At 52.5% G+C, this 21,624-nt stretch overlaps 5 protein-coding genes across 5 annotated transcripts; all 5 read right to left on the bottom strand.

Annotated features, from left to right (window-relative positions):
- Positions 1-71: 71 nt before the first annotated feature.
- Positions 72-2,865, bottom strand: HMPREF1120_06211 (uncharacterized protein). The gene is made up of 2 exons (XM_009160412.1): positions 2,103-2,865; positions 72-2,049 (listed from the first exon to the last, which is right to left on the bottom strand). The coding sequence occupies exons 1-2, from the start codon at positions 2,169-2,171 to the stop codon at positions 184-186; spliced, it is 1,935 nt and encodes a 644-aa protein (XP_009158660.1). The 5' UTR covers positions 2,172-2,865; the 3' UTR covers positions 72-183.
- Positions 2,866-3,245: 380 nt separating this feature from the next.
- HMPREF1120_06212 (NADH-dependent flavin oxidoreductase) lies at positions 3,246-5,001 on the bottom strand. Its single transcript, XM_009160413.1, has one exon. The coding sequence runs from the start codon at positions 4,715-4,717 to the stop codon at positions 3,467-3,469; it is 1,251 nt and encodes a 416-aa protein (XP_009158661.1). The 5' UTR covers positions 4,718-5,001; the 3' UTR covers positions 3,246-3,466.
- Positions 5,002-5,820: 819 nt separating this feature from the next.
- On the bottom strand, positions 5,821-9,347 carry HMPREF1120_06213 (uncharacterized protein; the record flags this gene model as incomplete). Its single annotated transcript, XM_009160414.1, has 3 exons — positions 8,702-9,347; positions 8,324-8,415; positions 5,821-8,010 (listed from the first exon to the last, which is right to left on the bottom strand). The coding sequence occupies exons 1-3, from the start codon at positions 8,727-8,729 to the stop codon at positions 5,821-5,823; spliced, it is 2,310 nt and encodes a 769-aa protein (XP_009158662.1). The 5' UTR covers positions 8,730-9,347.
- Positions 9,348-10,311: 964 nt separating this feature from the next.
- HMPREF1120_06214 (uncharacterized protein) lies at positions 10,312-11,985 on the bottom strand. Its single transcript, XM_009160415.1, has 2 exons — positions 11,312-11,985; positions 10,312-11,251 (listed from the first exon to the last, which is right to left on the bottom strand). Exon 2 carries the CDS (start codon positions 10,935-10,937, stop codon positions 10,551-10,553), a length of 387 nt encoding a protein of 128 aa, XP_009158663.1. The 5' UTR covers positions 10,938-11,251; positions 11,312-11,985; the 3' UTR covers positions 10,312-10,550.
- Positions 11,986-13,962: 1,977 nt separating this feature from the next.
- On the bottom strand, positions 13,963-16,773 carry HMPREF1120_06215 (uncharacterized protein). Its single transcript, XM_009160416.1, has one exon. It carries the CDS (start codon positions 16,246-16,248, stop codon positions 14,575-14,577), a length of 1,674 nt encoding a protein of 557 aa, XP_009158664.1. The 5' UTR covers positions 16,249-16,773; the 3' UTR covers positions 13,963-14,574.
- Positions 16,774-21,624: the final 4,851 nt, after the last annotated feature.

Consider the following 21,624-nt stretch of genomic DNA (forward strand, 5'->3'; position numbering starts at 1 on the left):
AACTTAATCTTGCAGTCAGGCCACTGGTACGGCACGCAATCTAATTCTACACGAGAACATACGACCCAAGATTGACAGTGGTATCATGGTATGGAATTTTGTTACAGAGGCAGCATCTAGCTAGTATCGTCATTAAGTTCGTCGTCATGAGCCAAGCGCGAAACCAAGATCAGTTCCAGGCCTTCAATAGTGATCCAGAATGTCGTCCACAGCGCTACCCCGTCTTTGAGGTGGCTGCCTGTAGCCTGGCGGACCAGCGGGAAGCCCTGGCCGTCCAAATGGTGAGTATGACCGTGGTGGTTCACTGACATTACGCGGTGCAGCACCTGGAGGAACAGACGACACTGGTGTCATAGAGCGCGGTTCAGCGGTATAAGGGACGTACCCACCAGATGCTGGATTCTGAGGGCGAGATAACGTCGGACCTCCGTTGGGTGTGTATGGTCTTTCCGGAAAGCCTGGAGTTGTGCTCTGGGATCGAAATTGGGGGCCAGGTAGTGGAGAGTTGCGACCTCGTTCCTCCGGGATGCCAGGGAAAGGTCGACCTACGGTAGCCGCCGGGGTACGTCGACCCATAGGATCAGCCGTACCATCAAAATTGGGTCCCGACCATGAAGGCGGCTTCACTGAGGAGGTAGAACTGCGATCATCTGGATATGGAAGGGCGCCGCCGTTGTCAGGCGGGTATCTTGGTCTTGGCCCATTTGACATGCTTGTGCCAGGACGAGGAAGGGAGTCCATTTGATAAGAGCCAGCGCCATTCCTGTCTCCTTGTGCCGTACCAGGCCGCGCGAGGGCAGGGCTATAAGGCCGTTGCGGCGGCTGGGCAAGTCCGGTCATACTTCGGTTTGGTAGCGGTTTACCGTACCATGGACCGGCTGGATCTCCGACAGGAGTTTGCGACCGATCAGGTATCTGGCCCATGTCTCCCGCTGCGCCAACCAAAGGCGCGTTCGAACTGTAGCTAGAGAAAGATGCTGCAGAGCCGTGCGTGACGGTTCGTACGGGCATAATTGGACGCCCTGAGATATCAGGCAACGTCGGGATAGATTCATTGCTGTTGCTTCCCGTGCCTGGACGAGATGAGTATTCAGGCAGGGTTGTCATCGTCGTCTGTCTTGACAATCCAGATAGAGAGTCGACGTCAGAAGTGCTGATGTTCGGCAAGGTAGGCTGTTTCTTGACACACAGGCCTTCACGTACTGCCCTGGCCTCCTGGCCAGCGCGAAGTTCGTTCTCCTTCCTCAATGCCTTGTCGACCTTGACCTTGACAATCCGCTCCATCCTCCTGTTAATTTTGTTACGGCAGTAGCCGGTTAGCCCTCCGTCGCCCGTGGGAATATGATGCCAGAGGAAGAGGAGGTACAGAATGACCGAGACAATCAGACTGAGAACCGAAATGACCCAAATGAATAGAGTCCAAAGCATGCCGAAGAGTATGACAGCCTGAAGGTGGTTCTCGTCTGCAAGGACTCCGATGTTGACAAAGAACTGCACCACGGGTGAGTGTCCATCCTCGGGAGCGTGTTCACCCTGGGGAATGAGTTTTAACCGCATCACAGAATATAATGTGATGGCGTTGACGACTTGGCGCGGACCTTCGGCGAAGACGATTCGGAGCCATGCCTCGAAGGAGAAATAGGTGAAGAGTGCAACGTAGTCGGCACCCTTTTTACTCTTCGTCAATTCGGCGAACACCAAGAACCGTTTCCACCCTCTTCCTTTACCCCAGCGCACCGACTGCACGCGCACGGCGAGAGGGTCGAGATAGCTTTTGGCAACTCCTCCTTGGCGCATGACTCGAATTGCACGTATCCATCGATAGATGAGAAGCACGAAGGAAAGGATAATACATCCGGCAAAGATCCATCGAGAGATATGCAGCGGAATCTCTGGCTTGATCTGCCCAGCCCACCGGTCAAATGCGAGCAAGTTGATGGCCGTAAAGGTATCGACGGCGTAGACGGAGAGGGAGACGATCAGCATGACAATGAGGTAGCCATAGGCAAAAGGTGTCCAGCACGAGTTGGATTTGAAGTCATCGAGATTCTGCAGTGTTTGTTAGATCGGCTGTCACTTGTCACTGCAACATAAATACATACAATGTATTCCCATTTTTGTTCGGCGTTGAGATTGCCATATTTCTCCCGTTCACCGCCGCAGCAACCCATGGCGATGGCAGGGAGGATTTTTCAGATTTGTGATGTTGGTAGAGATGTGGCTGCGACCGGGCAGCAGATGAGTATAATATTAATGAGAGGCTGGCCACATGCGAGCGGCCGGTGAGCAGGTCTGGCCTCGAAAACCAGAGTGTTGCTGAATGGACGGATGGTGTTGTGGCACGGCGCAGCCGTTGGTCAAGGTAACAAGAGCCCAGCTCAATTGCCTTGCACTTCGTGATCTTTGTCTGTCCGGGCTTTATTGCATCGCTTTCGGTTGTGGTGTTATCCACGGGAGGCAGCGACAGTAGGCGAGTGTATTCCCAGACCTATCGTTCCGGCTCTTCTTGAGCCGCGATACAGGTTTTGAGATCGTTAAAAGGTTGACTTTTTGTGCTGCAGTCGTCAGCTTTCAAGGCTGCAGGTGGACCAAGCGCAGGCAAGGACTGCAGGTTAAGGGGAGGCTGGTGAGTTGAGCAAGCTGAGCCAGAAGGTGGCCCCCCTAAGCGTGTCGAAAGCAGAACAATGAATGAAAGAGATAGCGAGCGTGTGGTTGGCTGAATGAACGACTTGACACAACAATTGTAGAGAGTGTCGATTGTGTTTGGACTGAATGAGGAGCTGAACACCTTGCACTGCCAAAACAGCCAGAAGTGAAGGAGATGAGGAGCGGCGCAGGCAGGAGAATTGCACTCGGCCTAGCACCGACCGCTGCAGTACAACATTGACAGTCCGCGCCAGGGGTCAGGGACCTGCAGGGGATGGTCCAGCCTAAGGTCCAAAGTCACGCTATAGACCTTTAGGCATAAACAGACCCATAAGCATCGCCCTCCGTGCCTGGACTTAGGCTTATTTAGGCACAGCCGTCCCTGGCTAGAGCCTAGCACGCCCTTGGAGTGAGCGTGTCAGCCAATGAACAGTCGATGATCCGATCTTCAAACGTTCCTCATGCAGGAACCCGTTCGCGGCAGTCTCCGCACGGGTTTGAACTCGACCCGGCCGGCTCGGACTGTTTTCTCGATATGAAACGGATTCGGAGGATATTCGTCTGGAAATTTTCCACCAGTGGCAGGGGTATCGGGAGATCCTATTTACAACATGAAGTAAGGATAGAATTGCCTCATCCCGGCAAACTGATTTGTAGTCACCGTGAGCTTGTATATTCTCTCTATGTAGATGATTCTATCTCTACACCCGCCCGTGTTCTCTCAAACGCCAACGCTGCAGGCCACTAAGGACCGATATCAGATGTATTGTACCACTCTTTTCCAAATTGCTCTAGCACGCAGGTGATTGTCAATGCTACTTTAATGATGCTTCTTCCCTTTACCGCCTGCACGTCCTCCAAATCCCCATTCGATCTGATGAGCCATGTGGACTTCCACTCCGAGTTCCTCGGCAAAAGCCCACACCAGGCCAGGATTCTTCTGGAAATATCGGCCGACGAACACGGCATCTAAGCCCTTCTCAACAATCTCTTGGGCTTGCGGTCCGGAGGTGATGCTACCGACAGCGGTCACATGAAGCTTATCACCGACCTTGTCCTTAACAGCTTGGGCAAATGGAACTTGATAGCCTGGACCACCCTTGATCTTCTGAGACGGGTGAAGACCAGCAGAGCTCACGTCGAGCAAGTCCACGCCCAACTCGGCCAATATTGGAGCCAACTTGACTGTGTCCTCGACCGTCCAGCTTTCAGGGAACTCTTCCTGTCCCTTAAGCCAGTCATCTGCACTGATTCGAAGGAACAAGGGCATATCCTTGGGGATGACCGCTCGGACAGCCTCGACAATTTCCCTAGTCAGGCGGGTTCTGTTCTCGAACGAACCGCCGTATTGATCGGTCCGCTTGTTGGACACAGGGCTCAAAAACTCGTGCAGCAAGTATCCGTGGGCGTTGTGGATCTCAATGACATCAAAGCCGACCTCAACCGCTCGCTTGGCCGCGGCAACAAAGGCATCCTTGATTCTTTGGATTCCTTCAAGAGTGAGTTCGTTGGGATGCGGGAAGGTAGGCGAAAAGGCAATGGCGCTGGGCGCCAGCGTCTCCGTGGGCCAACCACCGGCTTCCTTTTGGGCGGTGTCTCCCAGACTCAACCACGGCGCAACGGTGGAGGCTTTCCGGCCAGCGTGGGCCAGCTGGATGCCGATCTTCTGGCTTTGGCTGTGAGCGAACTCGACGATCCGTTTCATAGGAGCAATCTGCCCGTCTTCCCACAAGCCAGCATCCTCGGGTGTGATACGACCTTCTGGCGTGACCGCCGTCGCCTCAACCACGGTAAGTCCGGGCCCACGTTGGAGAATCCCTCCCAAGTGTGTCAAGTGCCAATCGGTAAGATATCCATTTTGTGCCGAGTACTGGCAGAGAGGGGACAGGAAGATGCGGTTTTGAAAAGTGACTCCTCGGATCGTGAGTGGTTGAAAGAGTTTCGGAACAGGCTGACCATCAGACTGAGGCACCGCCGCTGTGCCGGCGGGCGGGTTCTGGGCTGGAGTGAAGTAGGAGATGCCTTCAGCGGCCTTGTTGATGATCAGAGGCTTTTGCTCTATGGAACCCATGATGTGTTATGTGATGTGATAGTAGTCTTCTTACAGGTCGGAGAGTATCGCTTGTGCTTATAATGTATGGGGTGAGATTGGGCGCGAATGAGTAGTGGACTAAACTAGTTGTATAGCAATGCAAGTCTACTGGGCGAATCTCATTCTTATAAAGCGAAGTCTGGTGGCCGGGCCTTCTGAGGCTCAATTAAAATTTCTACGGCGGCTTTGAAATCAACAGCATGAGGTGAGCGTGATTCAATGACTGCTCGACAAATGTGGTAGAGAAGCCGTCATAGGGTCCGTCGCCCGGGAACGCACGGCAAATGGTTCAGCAGAATGATCATGACGTGGGATTTCATGGATTACGAGAGAATCGAACTGAAACGGGCAGAACTTCTGCTGCTGTAACGCTTCGACAGAAGAAGCTCCGAGCATTCTCCGCAGCACTGGAATTTCAAATGACCATTTGTGACATTACTATGTAGAATAAAGCAGGCTCGGGCTTCCCTTCGCAGCCGAATTATAGAACACATCCCGTCAGACGGATCCAACGAGAGATGAGCGTGAAATCCCCAGCAACTTGAACCCTTGTCTCGGATTTGGAATATCATCTCGAAAACCGGGATGACTACCCGAATCGGTGCAATCTCGTAATGCTGTTCGCTCGAATGTTGAAGCGCATTCCTCGTCGTCAACAAGAGCACGTTCAAAGAATGCAAAATGATGGGCCATTGTTATATTCTCGTCCACCGTCCCTCCGTTTGACGGCGTGTAGGCACTCGGCTAGGCTGCTTATGGCCTCAATCTACGGCGACGAGAACAGGGCAACAAGAGCTGTCGCTTTTGAAGACAGCAAGACATTGAGAGGCGAATGAGCTGATCCAATGCAGGAAATGAACCCAAAAGGATCCCTGTTCCATGGCTAGGTACTTGCACTTTATGCGAGCACTGTGACTATGTCCAGGTATCTCCAAGTTCCCGCAGCGCTTTTTTCGCTCAGAGGTAAACTGGGACAACTCGACACTTCCCGTCTTGCGTCTTATAAGCTTCCCTGTGCCGGCCAGAGCTGGCCAGGGCTGTAATGTACATTTCAAGATCCAAAACATCATCTACTCCTCGCCTTAGGCTTTTTTCTTCGAAGGTAGAGTACCACCAGGAGCCCGCTTGTATTTCCTTGGGTCTTTCCTACTCATTAACTTTTTGTCCCGCGTCCCTTTCCCGCCTTCCCAAAAGCCACCGGCCCTGCGTCGACGGATCACGCTTCTGCCACAAACAGCACAGTCTTCTGGCTTAAAGCGTTGCTCGCGACTGCACCAGCCGCATATCATGCGGTCGGCGTGTTCGTTCACGTGCGCCTCGGCGGCATCATGGCATCTGTCACAGGGGTATACTCGCCCGCAGCAGCCGAAGCGGAACCAGCGGTAACTGTGGCGGTAATGCGCACATACACCGTTGTTCGGAAGCGGCGTTCCTGCCGATATGCCTAGAGACTCCTTCTTGGGACGTCGCATTGGCAGGGCCGCTGCCGAGCTGGACACGCGTAGAAACTTGACTTCGGTAATGGTGAAAGTCATCTTAGCGTGACACGCCCGGCACACCTGGATGGGCGTGTCACCACGGACGGAAATCATACCCGGCGGTACGGGGAAGGTGGTGGAGCACGATGAGCACGTCGGTTGGAAAGTGCTGGGCAGCATATCGGTGATTGTACAGCCGGTAACCTCAAGGGTGCCGGCGCGAATAGAATTGGCATGTAGGAGATCCGAGGTATATGATATCGTAAAAGGAGTAGTACATTTGGGACAGGATTCCGCGCGTACACTCGAAGGACTTGCTGGTGTGCTTGTCGACTGTGCATTGGTGGTCGTATTGCTCGGCTTGATGTTTTTGATGTCCAGCGGCGACTTGCAGCGTAAGCATTTGACGGACAGCGACAACGAGGCAACAGACAGGATTTCAATGTTATGGAGTTCCAGGTTGGGGAATGAAAGGATAATACCTCTCTCGGAAGAAGTAGAAGGGGCAGGAAGCGAAGCACCACCTCCCTGCTCCCCATCTTCTCCGTCCTCGTCAAAGTCAGTATCACTTCCGGAGGCGGAGGTGGTCTCAGAGTCGTAGTCCGATTCAGACTCGTGCTGACTCCACTCTGGAGGGCGAGGGATCAGTTTGAGGTGCGGGCGTTCTTCGTCCAAGATTCTCTCTTCATGTTCCGAATCTTCCGTAGCTGAGGTATCAATTGGCTTCGGCGAAGAAGGCAGTCGAGTGTCCAAAGCGGATGGCGTGGATCGCGGGGATGCTGGCTTCTCCGCAACAATCGATGCCAGGGTTTGAATGTTCTGGATCAAGTAGTTGATATGTGCCATCAGCGTCATGTTTGGGTTCTCGCGTGCATGTCTTTCGAAAGCCATCTCGACGTTTTCTGCTTCCCGGCCCACAACCCCTTTCAGATGGATGGTACACGGTTCCAGGTTATATAGTCTGGGGACGGATAGGGTGACCTCCTTGAGCGACTGCAAAGATAGAGGAAGCCTACTGGGATTTGGCAGGCTTACAGGGATATTGAAGTTGATCCCATCAGAGCTCTTGTGAAAGTTTGGTAAACGGCCCATGCGCGCTTCAAGTTGACGAACATCGGCTTGTCTCTTGGCCGCAGCCTCAGCTCTCTGTTGTGGTGTCCATGAAGGCCGCGAAGGAACCACGGGTACATAAGTTGCTTCATGTGGCTTGGGCGGCGCCGTTGCAACAGATGTTTGGGGTGTGCTAGTCTTATCGACATTTGGAACAATTTTGATTGTTGTCGCTTTTTCTGCCGTCAAGAATTTCTCAAGATTTCTGTCCAACTCGTTGAGCAGACCCAATAAGGACTTTCCAGGCGCCTTCTCTACAAGAGTGTCAAACCCCTTTTCGACATTAATCTGGTAGCCCCGCGGCATCTCGGGATTGGTGACTCGAATCAATGGCTTCCCACTGCCAGGGTAGGACTGGGGAACGGTTAGGGTGCATTGCAAGCCGTTTAGGTCAAAGGGAAAGTCGGGATCAGAAGGATTTAGCGTGAATGACAGATTCGTGACATTGTCGAGATCTCTGCGAACCGGCGTAAACCTTCTCACCACTTGGCTAATCTGAAATTCACGTGGATTGTTCCGTTGCAACTGTGGCACTGGTTTCGGAACCACAGTTGGTGTCGAGCTATCTGTTTTCGGTCTCTGGGGCAGAGTATGCTGTTCTGTGGCTGTTGAGTCGATGCCATCCTGGGCCTGCTGCTGCTGCTGCTGCTGTTGTTGTTTCTGCCTGGTCGCCGTGGTTTGCGTCTTAGGCGTCACATGTCGATACGGGCACTGAGACCCAGCACGACAACCTGTAGGGTTCAAAACACGTCAGTGACCAGGGTAAGTCAACCAGCCTCAGACCCCTCTCCACTGGAAGCATGAGCTGCTCAGTAGTCTCATCCGGCAGAATGCCTCAAAGACATCAGGCTGAGCCCCTTTTGGGGTAACCCATATTCCCAATGAGGCAAATTTAGACATTGCCCTCTTTCAATTACAGCCCAAAGTCGGCAAGCAGAACGCGGTGTAAAAGACGGGTACAGAACAAACCTTTACTTGTATTGAAGAAGCGACAAACCTGAGACCGCGATTGAGCCGGTTTGGAATCAGGGGCGCTTCGAGGCTGAGGGAGGTTTGCTTGAGCCACTGGACCGTCGGTCTGGTTGGTGCCTAAAGGCGAGTAAAACTGATCAACATTTTGTACAACGAAGCAATCAGATGACCGGTGAACAGTGTCACCGGCTGCCAGGGAACCATTACGCCTTACGCAGCAGCATGCCAGATCCGACACGAATGCGATGCGGAGGCGCTTGCATGCTCGGGCCGGAAGCCAGACGTGTGACAGTACAGCAGGTTCAGTCTCCCCTGGGGGCCTGGACAGAGCACGGGGTCCGAGACTGCAGAAGCAAGGCGCAGCAAAAACACCACGGGACTGCGACGTAGGTGGCGGACTCACCGTTGAGGCCAATCGTGTCAGGTGACATGGGTCGGTGAGTTGGTGAGTTGGCGGTAGGCCCAGCCACTGCTGTTTCTGACTTGAATCTGTGCTCCTTAGGTCGGCTGATGATTCTTCGCCTAGATGGGACGCTAGTGGAGGGTGAATGAAGGAGGAAAGGAACGTAGTTCAGGAGGCAGATGAGGTCAAATTCGAACCAAGAAATGAGCAGGCGAAGGGGAGGAGGAAAGCAAGTGCAACTTGTTGAACAGGATCACAGCGTGAAGTGCAAAGACAGGTGGCACAGGCTACTGATCTATCAGCTAGGCGTGTTGTTAAGCAATCTGGGAGTGTTGTTCGTGGCTTATAGGCGTTGACGTGCCTAAGGCTTTAACTGGAAACACATTCAGCCACTGACCAACTTCCACGGCAGTGCGCACTGGCAAGGAGCAATGCGCCCGTCACTATGACACAGTTCGAGTCAGCTCGAGTCATATTATCTTTGTTAATTTGGCAACCATTATTCGCTCAATTATTGTGCCGTCTTTTATCAATCTTCGAGACTTGAATGCAGCGGGTAAAATCATCTTATTGCGGCCAGCATGAAGTTCGGGTTGCCCAACTGGGCTCTCTTTCGTCGCAGGTCTGATTCGTAGTTGTCTTGCTCCCCGGTCCTGCTGTACAATGGTACCTCCAAGTTCCTTTCTCGTCACTCAGCATGTCATAAAAATGGTCAAGTTCCTCCGCCGACCATCCCACGTGGGTTTCGATACTTTTTCCGACTTGTCTGCTTTAGTAAGGTGGTACTTACTAGTAGTGACCGCTTGCTTCCCCACACACTCTTTGCTCTGACCCTGGTATCCAAACCACCACCATATCACACCTTTCCATAATCTGCATGTTACCCAGTATCTGCTACCACATGTTTCTTCCTATCGCTTCATTTGACCCATAGTCCCGGAATCAAGCTTGCATGTCCCGAGCCTCACCTTCCCTGCCACTTGTTGCCCCCGGTCCCTCCTGGCGCAACCTCAGACTCCTCGCAATCAGGCTCCTTTTTCCTGTTCTACTAAATTGTACTAGTATATCTTGAGATCAAGCTCCCACTGCTGCATCTCGAATAGTCAGGTGGTTGTGCCCATGCTACCCTTGTCTGCTCATGCTCTTCCCGTGCATATTCAGCCATCACACCACCACTCTGCACCAAAGAAATGAACACTCGCCTGCCGGAAAAACGATCTCGCGACTTTGAAGCCTTCTTGCCAGCTGTCGATCCCATGTCATGCTTGCTTTTCTTATGCACCTACTAACGCCCTTCCATTCGCACGGGAGCAGGCAGCAACCTTGCAATTCAAACATCCGTTGGGCACCGAGTCTGCCCAGCTGACTTGATATGCAGGCACTCGTTGGACAGATACCTCGCCGACGAGATTGATCAACAAGCGGTCTGGGAGTCGCGGTGGTAGAAATATTCCCGCCGAACCAAGGACGCGCCCGCTCAACTCACTAGCCAGGGTCCCAAGCTCACGTCTGATCTCATGTCATGCCGCAGCAAGGATGAATGAACGAAAAATCATGCGCTTGATCGCCATGAACTACGACCCGATGAGAGAAGGCCTTCGCCGATGGTTGCAGACAGTCCATGTCGTGCTGAACTTGAACGGAATGTGCTGGCCCAGCCTTCGAGAACCCAAATATACATTGATTATACTGGCAGCACGGCATGGTCAAACTCCGTCCGACCAACTTCCTGGTTCTGCTTCGGCCTGAATCTGGCCAATGATTGTACATTGATAGGGCTATTCTGTCGGCTCATGTGAACCTGCCCGCGGGTTGCGAAAGTGATGTGCTGGCACATGCGTCCAGCAGGTCACTGTACAGTGTCGGTGACTGGTCCACCACGTCTCAGCCTTGTACAGCCATTTATGCCCAGCAGCTCAACGTTTTGCTCTTCGAGGGTTCCTTGTTGACCAGTTCTAGCAAATGAACACTCCCGGTAAGCACAGTCCATAAGACTGTTTGGGCAAGGTATGTAGCTGTTGGCCGTGACGCAGTATTGTGCCCAGGTGTCTCTTCTCGCCGTTCCAAGCCAGGCATGCAATTTCGCTTCTACTGTCCCGGCCGTAAGTATACTACCAGCCCCTCTCGACCCATGGCGACGTTCTTTTGATACTACCATGCTGCTGCCCTCCTTCACTTGAACCGGCAATTCCCCACATTCAGCAGTAGTCCCTTGGGCAATTCTCCACGCGCTCATGACCAGGTTTGTTATTCCATCACAATACTCTCATATGTCGACAATGCAACACCTTTCATTTTCGGAGGGAGAGCCCACCCAATCCCCTGAACTGGAGTTCCTCCGTTTCGCTTTACCATTTCGACGCTCTGCCGACAGTTGCTCCGCTCACATTGTACTCTTGAATGGGGTACGGAACACATCGGAGGTCAGGACTGGTGCAGGGGCCTGAAGCACGGAAGGATTCCAACAGTTGCAAATGTTGCCCGTACTATCATAGTGCCAAACACAGGCCTTTCGTAGCCGGCGGAAGCAGCTGTATGACCATACGAGATCTGTACCCAGGTACTAATTAGATACAGAACTATTGGGCGCGCCAGGTTCTGACTACTAACTAGGTCGCGGATGTCACTCCCAGGCAGGCAGTCGCTTCAATTCTAGAATTGCTGCTAGTTCATTCCCCGGGCATCGTTGTAGGCAGCAGAACTTGAAGGGAGCCGAGGGGCCCCGCAATTCCTACAAGAAGAGTCCGGGGCTCGGCTGCCCCAAAGGACAGACTTGCACCGGGTCTCGAGGCTTGAAAGAAGTGGAGTCGGTCGTGGAGTCTGTCGGGACTCGAAGTCTCGGCTCTTCAGCAGATGGTCAGAATTGGCAGGTCGCTTACCATCGATCAGTTTCGACAATGCACGAGACCAACTGAGCTGAGCTGAGTGGGACGGTCTCAGGTCTTCTTACCAAGGCCCGAGATGCTTGCCAGGAATGGTGAGATTGCAGTTTGATCATTGCGCCCGTATTATGTGAATCAGAGGGGCATTCGTTTGCTGATCATCCATCTAAATAGTGAAGCCATGACGCAGAGCTGGAATATCATTGCCTGGAGAAGGCATTCGGGGAAAGACGGGGGTTTGAGAAATCCGACTCCGCGAGATGGTACACTCAAAGGTACTGCACAAGCTGTGCACAGTAAAGTGGTAATCAAAAAGGGACCGAGGTATCTGGGCAAATAATCGACACTATTCCATCATAATCGACATTCCCGCTTTCCCTCCAAGGACCATCTCGTAAAAGCGATTCGTTATCATTGAAATTGAAACTATTATTACTCCTGACCTGACCGGCGTTTGAACATCTCAGTCAGACGAAACTTGAATTCTTTGATGTGCAGTGATCGACTCGACAAATAGAAGAAACCCTTCTCGGACATGGTCATCCTGGCTCAAGCTCATCCTTCCGTTCAGCCAGATCGTTCCGACACTGGCTGCAGCGGAGAGCTTGGGGAGGAACTTCAGACACATGTGCCAGCCTTTCCACTCGGACCAAGGGAAACTCTCCGTTCGTAAGGTACCTAACTGTAGCATGCAGTGGTCCGGCGCTGCCTTCTATTGTGGTGCGTTTACGTCGAAGATGGTCGAAACACCTCCACTGCTTGTCCTGTACAGTATCAATGTACCTAAGTTGGTAGGCACGCGAGGTACCGTACTAGTATATCTCCATCCGTTCGCCCCGAGCGATTCCAGACAAGTAGTAAAGTAACTACTAGTACAACTTTTAGTTGTACAGTATTTCCCATGGAGAGCTTCCAAGTACCTACCTACCTTAACGTAGGTACCATTGCAGTGCCAGAGCACCCACCCAGATGCCAGCTATTTGGCCCTGGCAGTAAATGCTGTACTAGTAGGCGTTTTACTATTATGGCCGCTCGGGTCAGTCGCTAGGTACCTGGAAGTGAGCGAAAATGCACTCTATCCAAGTTGAGTGATTAACGGAACGCCTGCCAGTGTCAAGCTTCAAGCACCAGTGTTGTTGCAGTAGTATAAGGTGTACATATACCTGGTACATACGTTAACTTGAACAGTTACCTACAACGTGTAAATCCAGACTCGGCCAGGCCCCCTGCATCCCCTGCAGGCATCTTAAATCTCCACCTCACGTGTCCAGCTGAGATAGATTCGCAACAAGTCGTATAGACGTTCACGCATATCACTACTGCATGTCAGCGGACCAGATCAGGCCCTCAAACATGCACAAAGTCAAACGAAACAACATGAACGAAGGCGAACTGAAATCTTTGTCAAGACAATACTTGCAGCACATGCAGTGCAGTATTTGTGAAAGTGTCTCGAGCAAAAAGGGTACCTTACCATTGGCCCGGCTTGTCACCCGTCATGCACCTCGGTGTCTTTCTACCGAGCCCAACCTCGTGACCACTGCATCTCAGCCCTGTCTGCCACATCATATCAGCGCCGCGAGGCTCGACGCTGCGGACCAGAGTCTCACTGGCGGTGGCACTGGCACTGGCAGCGGGACAGGTACAGATTCTTCAGTGGGGTACATACAGTAGTAAACATCACCTCTCTTGTGATTTTTTACACCAATCTCGACCATGGCAAAATACAACTTACCAGGTATTTGACCGCTGCCACTATACTGCAGGTTTCAAACCAAAGTGGGTGATGTTCTAGAAGATTTGGCACCGCCTTCTACGTGCCCACCACCGACACATGTCCACTGTTATTTTACCCACAACGTGAGAAGTTGAAACGAGTCCCCTCCTTACCCACTACTGTGGGATACAACGTTGTATACAACCACCTGAGACTCCAGTGCTGCGTGTTCCGTAGTATCCAGATGGATACAGAACACGCAGTATCCTCGAAAGTCACATGGTCAAGGAGACACACTCACTGCACACCTCAGCCACCTGCAGGCTCGGGCCTTACCCGGCTGTACAGTAGTACCAAACCAAGCCAGACCATCCAGTGCAGCGGCTAGGTACAGTAGTACCCTGGATGTCTGGTGCTGGTCAAACCACTCCTACTGCAGTGTTCTGTTCTCTTGACCCGGCTCGCTGCGGAAGTCCTAATTAGTAAGGTTCGACTTTCCTGAGCTCTTTGTGTCACAAGACATCCAAAATGCTGCGCTGGCAGTACGACATGTGTAGAACAACGAAAGTGGTTGCGCTTAACATTGACTTCCATATACCGAGACAACTGTCGCAGTACCTTGCTATATGGACACCTACTCTCGAAAAGTCCAGAAATAAACATATTGAAGTGCTCAGAAAATCGTGATTTAAATGTTGCCATCGACCAGAATAATTGATGACGGCGGCATGGCATCTTCAGTATCGATAGCTCTTAATTATTCGTACAAAGCTTATTTCTCTCAGCATCACAGCAACCGCCACCAAGAAACTATTCACGTAGCTCAAGGTATTCACCCATAATGTCGTGATAATGGTACATGGCGCAAGATGGGTATGGAAAAAGACAGCTCAAATTCAGTCCAGTCCAGTCCAGTCCGTCCATCGGCTTCGTGGCCTCTCTCACAAGGCTCTGCTATCCGCAATTCTTCAAAGACCGTGGCCGTAACATGCATTAGAACCAAGTCTTTTTTGACTTTTAGGCCTCTCGCCAGCCCCGACTCCCCAATTACCCGCATCGCTATACAGAGCAACGAAAAGTCCCGAATGCACCTGATCAGTCGGAAGTCCCGGATGCCTGACCATATGGCGCCGATGTCCAGCTCGGCCCGAAATGTGAGCTGGACAGTAGGGTCATGAAACGCGTGAAATTAAGCAGCATCATTCCGCTCTGAACGCAAGCAAACTAAAACACAAATCGAACAAAAACAATGTCCGCCCCCAGGGTCAAGTCTTCTACCAGCCTTTGGCATGGTACTCCCAGGGATTGTCAAAATAGTGGTTCCAAGAGTTGTTCTTGGACGTTTCTTGGGGCGGGGGTGGTTGAGAAGGACCGGCCGCCGAGTTGGCATGTCTCTGAAGATTCGCCATGCTTTGAGCATTCCGGCTTCTTTTGAGGAAAGCATTTGCCGTCTGAGACTTCTGTTGTCTCTCCCAAAGGAGATTTTTACGTAAAGATTCGGTCAACTCGGTGGCCAGCATATTGCGTCTCGTGGTTCGCGGCGAATGTGCCACCGCCTTTGCGGATGCTTTGGGAGGGGAAATAGCGATGGGTGGCCTCTTGGACGTTTGCATCATCATGCCATCGTCCTCTTCGGGTGAGCCTGCGGCAGACTTGCCCTTTGGAGATGTCACACCAGGTCGATGTAGGACAGGTTGCGAGTACGCATAGTTCATCGCTCCTTGACCTTTGTTGAGGGCAAGCGTCAACATTGACCGCCGTGAGACCAAGTCGGGTCGGCTTTCGACTCTGCGGAAAAGGTTTGGCTCTGGTGCCGCCCTTCCATCATCTGAATTGGAATCTTCCCACTCATCGCCATCTTCGTCTTCATCGATCGCGGACTCGATAGCTTCATCCGTGTCTTCTTCTTCGTCACTGCTTGCAATGGCGCCCTCATCGTTCTCTGCGTCTTCCTGTATTCTTCGTGCGGCGATGATGTCCCGGAATGACGTCCGTTTAGGTTGCTGCGGCTGCATTTGTGCCCTAGGAGCGTCTGCAAGATTTTGTTTGCTTAAACTCTGAGACAAGGAGCTCTTTTGTGGTTGGGGGGCGAGTCTTTGGGCAAGCACTCTCTGTTCAAAAGACGACTCGTCATCCTCCGAAGAACCTCCTAATGTAAACATGGCCGGTTTGATCGGGGCTTTGCCTTTCGGGACAAGCCTGGAAGGGGGTGTGGGCTGAACACCAACACTCGACTTTCGGAACGAGGACGTGGCGGCGGGTGAGAATCCATGGACAATCGACTGACTTCGGGCGAGACCGTCTGAGGAGACTGAAGTGTCAGAGTCGCGATGTTGACTTTGATGAGCCGTGCTCGCGGTGGTTACGGTTGTGGTATTGGAAATGCAGGAATCGGTCGAGTCTCGCAGACGCTTACTCTCGGCTTCAACAGTAGGTTCGGCGTTAGGGACGGCTTGGGGTTGGGGTTGAGGTTGGGGTTGAGACGTAGTGGGCAAGGCCTCCAGACTGGCTTCAATAGAAGGAGATAAAGGACATAGTTCGGTCTTCTCTTGTATCGTGACAACAATCTTTTCGAGCACGCTGGGAGTCAGGTGTCGTGACTTTGAGAGAGAATTGGCGTTATCATCGTGACCGCCGAACGATCTAGATCGTGAGTTGCCGCGACAGGAGACCTTGTCGCTCATACTGTCGTCTGAAGAGTAGGAATTGGACAAGGACGGCACTTGGCTTGATCTTGCCGGGGGCGAGTCAACGCCAGCAACGCACAACGACTCGCGCGACCACACTCGCCAACTCATGTTCTCTAATCGTGGACCGTCTTTTAATGATTCGGAGCATTTGGCGAAGATGGACCACATTGCCATCAGACTGCACGCATTAGAAGGGTCAATCTCATGTATTTTGCCTGCGTCCAACGACAGGACGGGCGCACTTAAGCGCGAAGGCATATTCAAAGAACGGTTTTCGCTTTCTGGCACAGAGGGAGGACCAGATAATGGAGAGGAAGGGTTTGATTTCGAGAGAACAGGCCCGCAGGGACTTGATGTAGGGGGCAGGCACCGCTGGAGTCGGTAGATACCCGTACGGCGTTGACTGCAAACGGTGGGAATTTGCTGGGATCGGCTTGTGACGCAATTCCAGACCTCGGGACGATCACTACGGTAAAGAACGTGTCGAGTTTGAAGAATGTGGACTCGACCGGCACTCGAGGTCAGTCCATATGGAAGTCGAGCGTATGGGGAGGGTGTACAGGGCCAAACTCTGTCGGATTGAGGGTGAGAACGTGTAGCAGGTCGGGTATGTTGAAAGACGTGGAAGATGCGATGGGGAGGACAAGTATAAGCAGATGGAAGACAAAACCGGCGCAAGTGCGAGATGCAGCGGTCGCAGTGCAGTAGCGCAGTCGTAGTCTGGGAGCAGGGCACAGGGCACGAAAACGAGCAGGGGGCCGTCTCTCGGGACGGGCTTTGAAGTTGGGCTTTTGGAAAAATGGGCAAATGGGCAAATTCAGGGACAAGGGGGAGTGACCGACTGTGACTGCGTCCGGCGGTGCCAGTGCCGCTGGCAGTGGGAGCGTGGAGAAGAGAGGCACCCGCTGGCGGCTGCCCACTATTGTCCAGGCCTACTGTGCGCCTGCAAGTCCTGCCAGTCGTAGCGTTGATCCAAGGTTCGAGACACAGGGAATGGTTGCAACGGGGGCACTCGGGGGCACGCTTAGAGGGACCGGGCACTTTGGAGACAGCGACGTTGGCCTGCGAGCAAGGGCTGGAAGAGAGCGACTAGCGCCTATTGCTACGTGGGACACTCGCTAGTGACCTGCTGTCGCCTTGGGGTACTGCGCGTAATGGGAATCAGACTTGAAATGACAGGTCAAGACGCGCAACTTGTCGATGCTGGGGCAATTAATGCCGGCCGAGGCGTTGCTTCTTTGAGCGGAAAATCGGGGGAGTTGACCAGCCTACGATCGATAACCGCTGCCCCCACACACCCTTTAAGGCCCTGTCTGTTCCGAATCTCTGCCCCAATTGTGCCGAAGCGGTAGGTATCGCCAGGCATCGTAATTTAAAGGCAATGATAAATGGCCCGGTGCCGACTTGTATGAGGAAGGCTTACTGCCCATCACTACTTCACTCCGAGCCGTGACCTATCCAACTTGGGATCTCCGTCCGGACAACCATGAAGATTACTGTGCAACGTCAGCTGTGTAGCCACCATACAAAAAGCCCACGCCGAGAGCTCAGGCCCGTGGCATGCGGTGTACAACTGTAGTGGCATGGGAGTGTGGGACAACTGTGAAGACCGACGCTGCTAGCGATATATTGTGGTAGGCACTAATGCCAGTTGAGTTAGCTGGAGAGGTGACAAAACTGTGGTACCGGCAGTGGTGCGTCCCTGTCGGCTACTAGTACTTGGACCTACCAACTAGCACTATTATTACCCACGTATATAGCCGGCTCCGACTCTCCAGGCACCAACATCGGGTCACATGTGAAGCCCACACTGTACAACGTACAGGTGGTAGTACTGCTAGTAGTACAACTACTACCAGCTACTATGATTTGGTTATCCAGGAAGACTCTGCTCTCACGTGTTCTCACGCAATAGCAATAGACAGTGATAGCGGGCCTGATCGTGTTTGACTGAAAATGCCGGTATACTGTACGTGTTAGCCACGCCAGGGTGCTACACGTTGCGTCAGACAAATTTTGTTGAATGCGAGGACGACCTCGTCGAAGCAGCTGACTCGATATGATGCTACTCAGTTCGGCACGCATGTAACTTCCGCAGAACTGGCCTGTCTAGCCCTGTGCAAGCTGGGCCTAGTACGAGCACTTCAGTGTTAGAGAAGGTTGAATTGAGCCAGGAAGAGCTAGCTCGAGGCGCTAAAGCATGTCAGTCTATTTAGGCGGCGAATCCGACTTCCCCGTCTCACTAAAATGCGTCCACGTGCGACCAAAGGGCGGTGCAGTGGGAATCGACGAAGCTGCTTTTTCACGTCCAGCTGACAAGTTGCCGGCCATTCAGCGCTGCTGTTTTGTTTCTATCCGCGACTCTTCGCATCTGTCTCACCACTGACACTGCCTCTGCCAAACTGTACTCCACGAGCTTACTATCAACATACACAGGCAGCTGGCATGTGTAACTCACCACAACATAGCCCCCTCCCCTGGCTCCGTCCTACTTCATCCTCCGAGGCTTGTCCACGGGTGCGTGAGGCTGCCCAGTGCTCTGGTACATTCGACGGATATAGACCCAAAAGCGAACGTGTAGGCGCCACACAATGGCCCATGGATTGCAGACATACGTGGAAGATTTGGCATTTCATACCAACTACTCCTAGCAAACGCAACAAATCATGACTGCTCGGATGCAGTGGCCATCTCGACGCTGCCACTGGAACCTTAAGGGGCCACATCCAAGCCACCCTGTAATCTTGCTGTCGGCAGTCACAAAATCACAAGATTCCCTTGCCTGTGCGGTCGTGGGAAAGGACCATTCATTCGGCCTGTGAAGCGTCAGGGTGCTTTTCTCCCTTGTGCCGAGCAGCTTCGACATGGGCAAGCCGCCAGGTCATCTCTAAGATATCCCTAGCATCAGGAGGGCGCTTTGACAGCCATCCTTCCCCCTGAAATAAAACACGCTGTGTCTGCTCCAATATATCTCTTCCCTGACCGTCCACAACACCCTGTTCGGGACTCCAAAATCAGCAAGGATCACTGTCTCGAGACGAGCGGCAATTCGACAACAGAATACCAGCTCAGCTCAGACGAGAGCCACCGAAGGCGGGACGTCCTTTTCTAACATCCTAGATACTACTAGTACTTTGGCACCACCCGTACTTGGGACATATCGCGATCTGCACCGGCGTCCCCAAGCCGGAGTTGTAATCCGCCTTACTTGTCAGAAGACAAGACTCAAGATGGTGCCGTGCTAGTCTTGCTGGTCTATACCAGCCATGGCGGGCGTATCATTTGATCCTTAGGTTGGGCTATGCCGCGCGGAACTTCATCGCCAGTTTCCGGATGTGTCTCGAAGACAGGGCTCCCCAGACTCTCTCGCAGTGTGCACCTCCTCGATCCAACGACAAGGTCAGATTAAGTCTGCCGCCGGCGATACCCAGTCGTTAGATGTCCCAGGTGCCAAGGGATACGCCGCATATGTCGGAATTTCGAGCATTACATTCGTTGGAGCGCATTTCCCGCGCAGCCTTGCGATTCGTGCAACACTTCGAAATACGAAGTATGACGATAACCATGGATTGTGTAATTGCTTGCGAGTGGTCCTCGGATTTCGTCTTCACGGTCTTTCTACCCAGAAGAAATCAGCCCCCCAACTTCGAGAGTGCAGTCGTATCGGATGCGACCCTCAAACACAGTTTGACCGATGCGACCTTCCTCAAGCTATCAAACCTGAGGTAGTCTTCGTCCCAAGCATCCTACCTAATTCATCCCTTCGCATCGAGTCTGAATCTGACAGTGGCTTTCCCCTCGATTGAAGCACGGGGATCCGCACTTGATCCGAAGTATTCTGACCTCGGCTTCGGATGCATCTGACATAGTCGCCCGACTTACAGTTGCTAAGCACCACTGCACGTCAACTGCCTGCCACTGTCATCGAACCTGAAGCCTAGGGAGCCTCCCTGGGGTAACCAAAAGATGTAAGTATGTACATATAATATGCCCACGGACCTCCCTTTCCGTACCTTCCGCTGTCGATCGTTCGCTTGTCTCGTCTAGAAGGACTGGAGCAGCGCAAGACGTCGCAGATATGGCAGACATAGATGCGCCCCGGACTCACTGAGTAAAGGAAAGGATGCATTTTGGCGGCAGGGAATCTCCAAGGGCAAGCAAAACAACCCTTGCTCTTGCCACTCAAGAACCAGCCCTCTGCCTATGAAGTGAACAACGATCGGATAATCGACATGGTTCAGCTCCTTGGGACATTCCATCAGACCTGAGTCACCGCATCGTCACAAGGTCTCTACATGCGACCCGATTCGCGTACATCGACCACTCTAAGCAATAAGGTTTTTGAGCCATAAGCCGCGGTGCCATACAAGCGCTTGAAACGACACTCTCAGTGCGGGGAGTCCCTATAATGGGAAAGACAAGGCTGTATCATGTAGGTTCATCCCGGGAGCTAAACTCCAAACTTTGTCGTGGCCCCCTCAATCACAGATACTATGAGCGAGACACTACTCCCTCTCAAGCACACTTTGCTACAATGTCCGTTGGTGGGTGGCTACCGGAACTGACTTCCTCTTGAACAACAACACCATCATCCTTGCACGCTGGGCGTTTTCCGACGAAGTGGGCGAGTTTCTAGCTGCTTCCAAGAGTCCACTTCCTGTGTCTCTCATGTCGTTCTCCCTGCTGCTTGTCTTCAACAGGAAGCTCGACGACGTACAGAGACGAGATCAGCCGTTCACGGACCAAAGGAGCGCGCTGCATTGGACATCTCTGCTGATATCAAGACCCTCAGTTGCAGGGGCATCCCCAAACCTAAAAAGTATGAATGCTCATGTTGTTTGCTAACTCCCCTTTTACATATCCGGGGCGCGTTCATGTGGCCTTTGGCGGCATCTTCGCAACCCATCGAAGCTGTCCTGATTTGACAATTGGGAATATGAACATTGGTCCGACCGCCCGGCAAGAATGGCAGTTGTTACCAAGTATTGACTGTGTCGCCTCTGTTACCAGTCGTCAACCTCGAAATCGCTCCGGTCCGCAACAAAAGCTGCCCCCCACAGGAGTAATCCTAAACAATGTGCAACGACTCAAATGTGACGCAGATCAGTGTTGAACAACTGGTTCAAATATCGGTAACAACATAACCGTACCATTTGTTGAGGGTTCTGCTCTTTTCCTATTGCTTTGTCGTGGTCTGTATCTCCCTTCCTGCTATTTGCATCTAGTGTTGAATGGGTTCTCACACTATTTCCTGATGGCGACCATTCCATGAAAGACAGTGGACAGTGCTCGCCGTGTTGTCATCGTCTCCCAACGTACAATCAGATCCTCCAGGCTCATAGGTGATCCAAATTGCTGCTGGGCGTGAGGGGGAAGGCTTTCGAAATCTCGGTCTCATCCTTGATTCGTCCTGGTTGTTAGCTTTGGATCCGGCCCATAGTCAGCAATGGCAATGCTTGATGAGTGCTCCTTGATTGAGCCTGATTCACAAAGGGTGCCTACCTGCTTGAGCAGAGATGCTTTCTTGCGATATTATGCCTATTTGGGAAGAGGCAATCGCATTTGCTCTTTGGTGATGTCACTCAGAAGGGAAAAAGGGGCGGAGATGGGGAGATGCTCAGGAACGCGAGTTTG

The sequence above is a fragment of the Exophiala dermatitidis genome, assembly GCF_000230625.1.
Source record: "Exophiala dermatitidis NIH/UT8656 unplaced genomic scaffold supercont1.5, whole genome shotgun sequence".
NCBI lineage: Eukaryota > Fungi > Ascomycota > Eurotiomycetes > Chaetothyriales > Herpotrichiellaceae > Exophiala > Exophiala dermatitidis.

Coding starts and splice junctions, on each gene's coding strand:
- HMPREF1120_06211 (XM_009160412.1), bottom strand. CDS start 2,171: ATGGGTTGCTGCGGCGGTGAACGGGAGAAATATGGCAATCTCAACGCC. Junction 2,050..2,102: donor AACAAAAATGGGAATACATT/GTATGTATTTAT, acceptor CAAACACTGCAG/AATCTCGATGACTTCAAATC.
- HMPREF1120_06212 (XM_009160413.1), bottom strand. CDS start 4,717: ATGGGTTCCATAGAGCAAAAGCCTCTGATCATCAACAAGGCCGCTGAA.
- HMPREF1120_06214 (XM_009160415.1), bottom strand. CDS start 10,937: ATGAGCGCGTGGAGAATTGCCCAAGGGACTACTGCTGAATGTGGGGAA.
- HMPREF1120_06215 (XM_009160416.1), bottom strand. CDS start 16,248: ATGCCTTCGCGCTTAAGTGCGCCCGTCCTGTCGTTGGACGCAGGCAAA.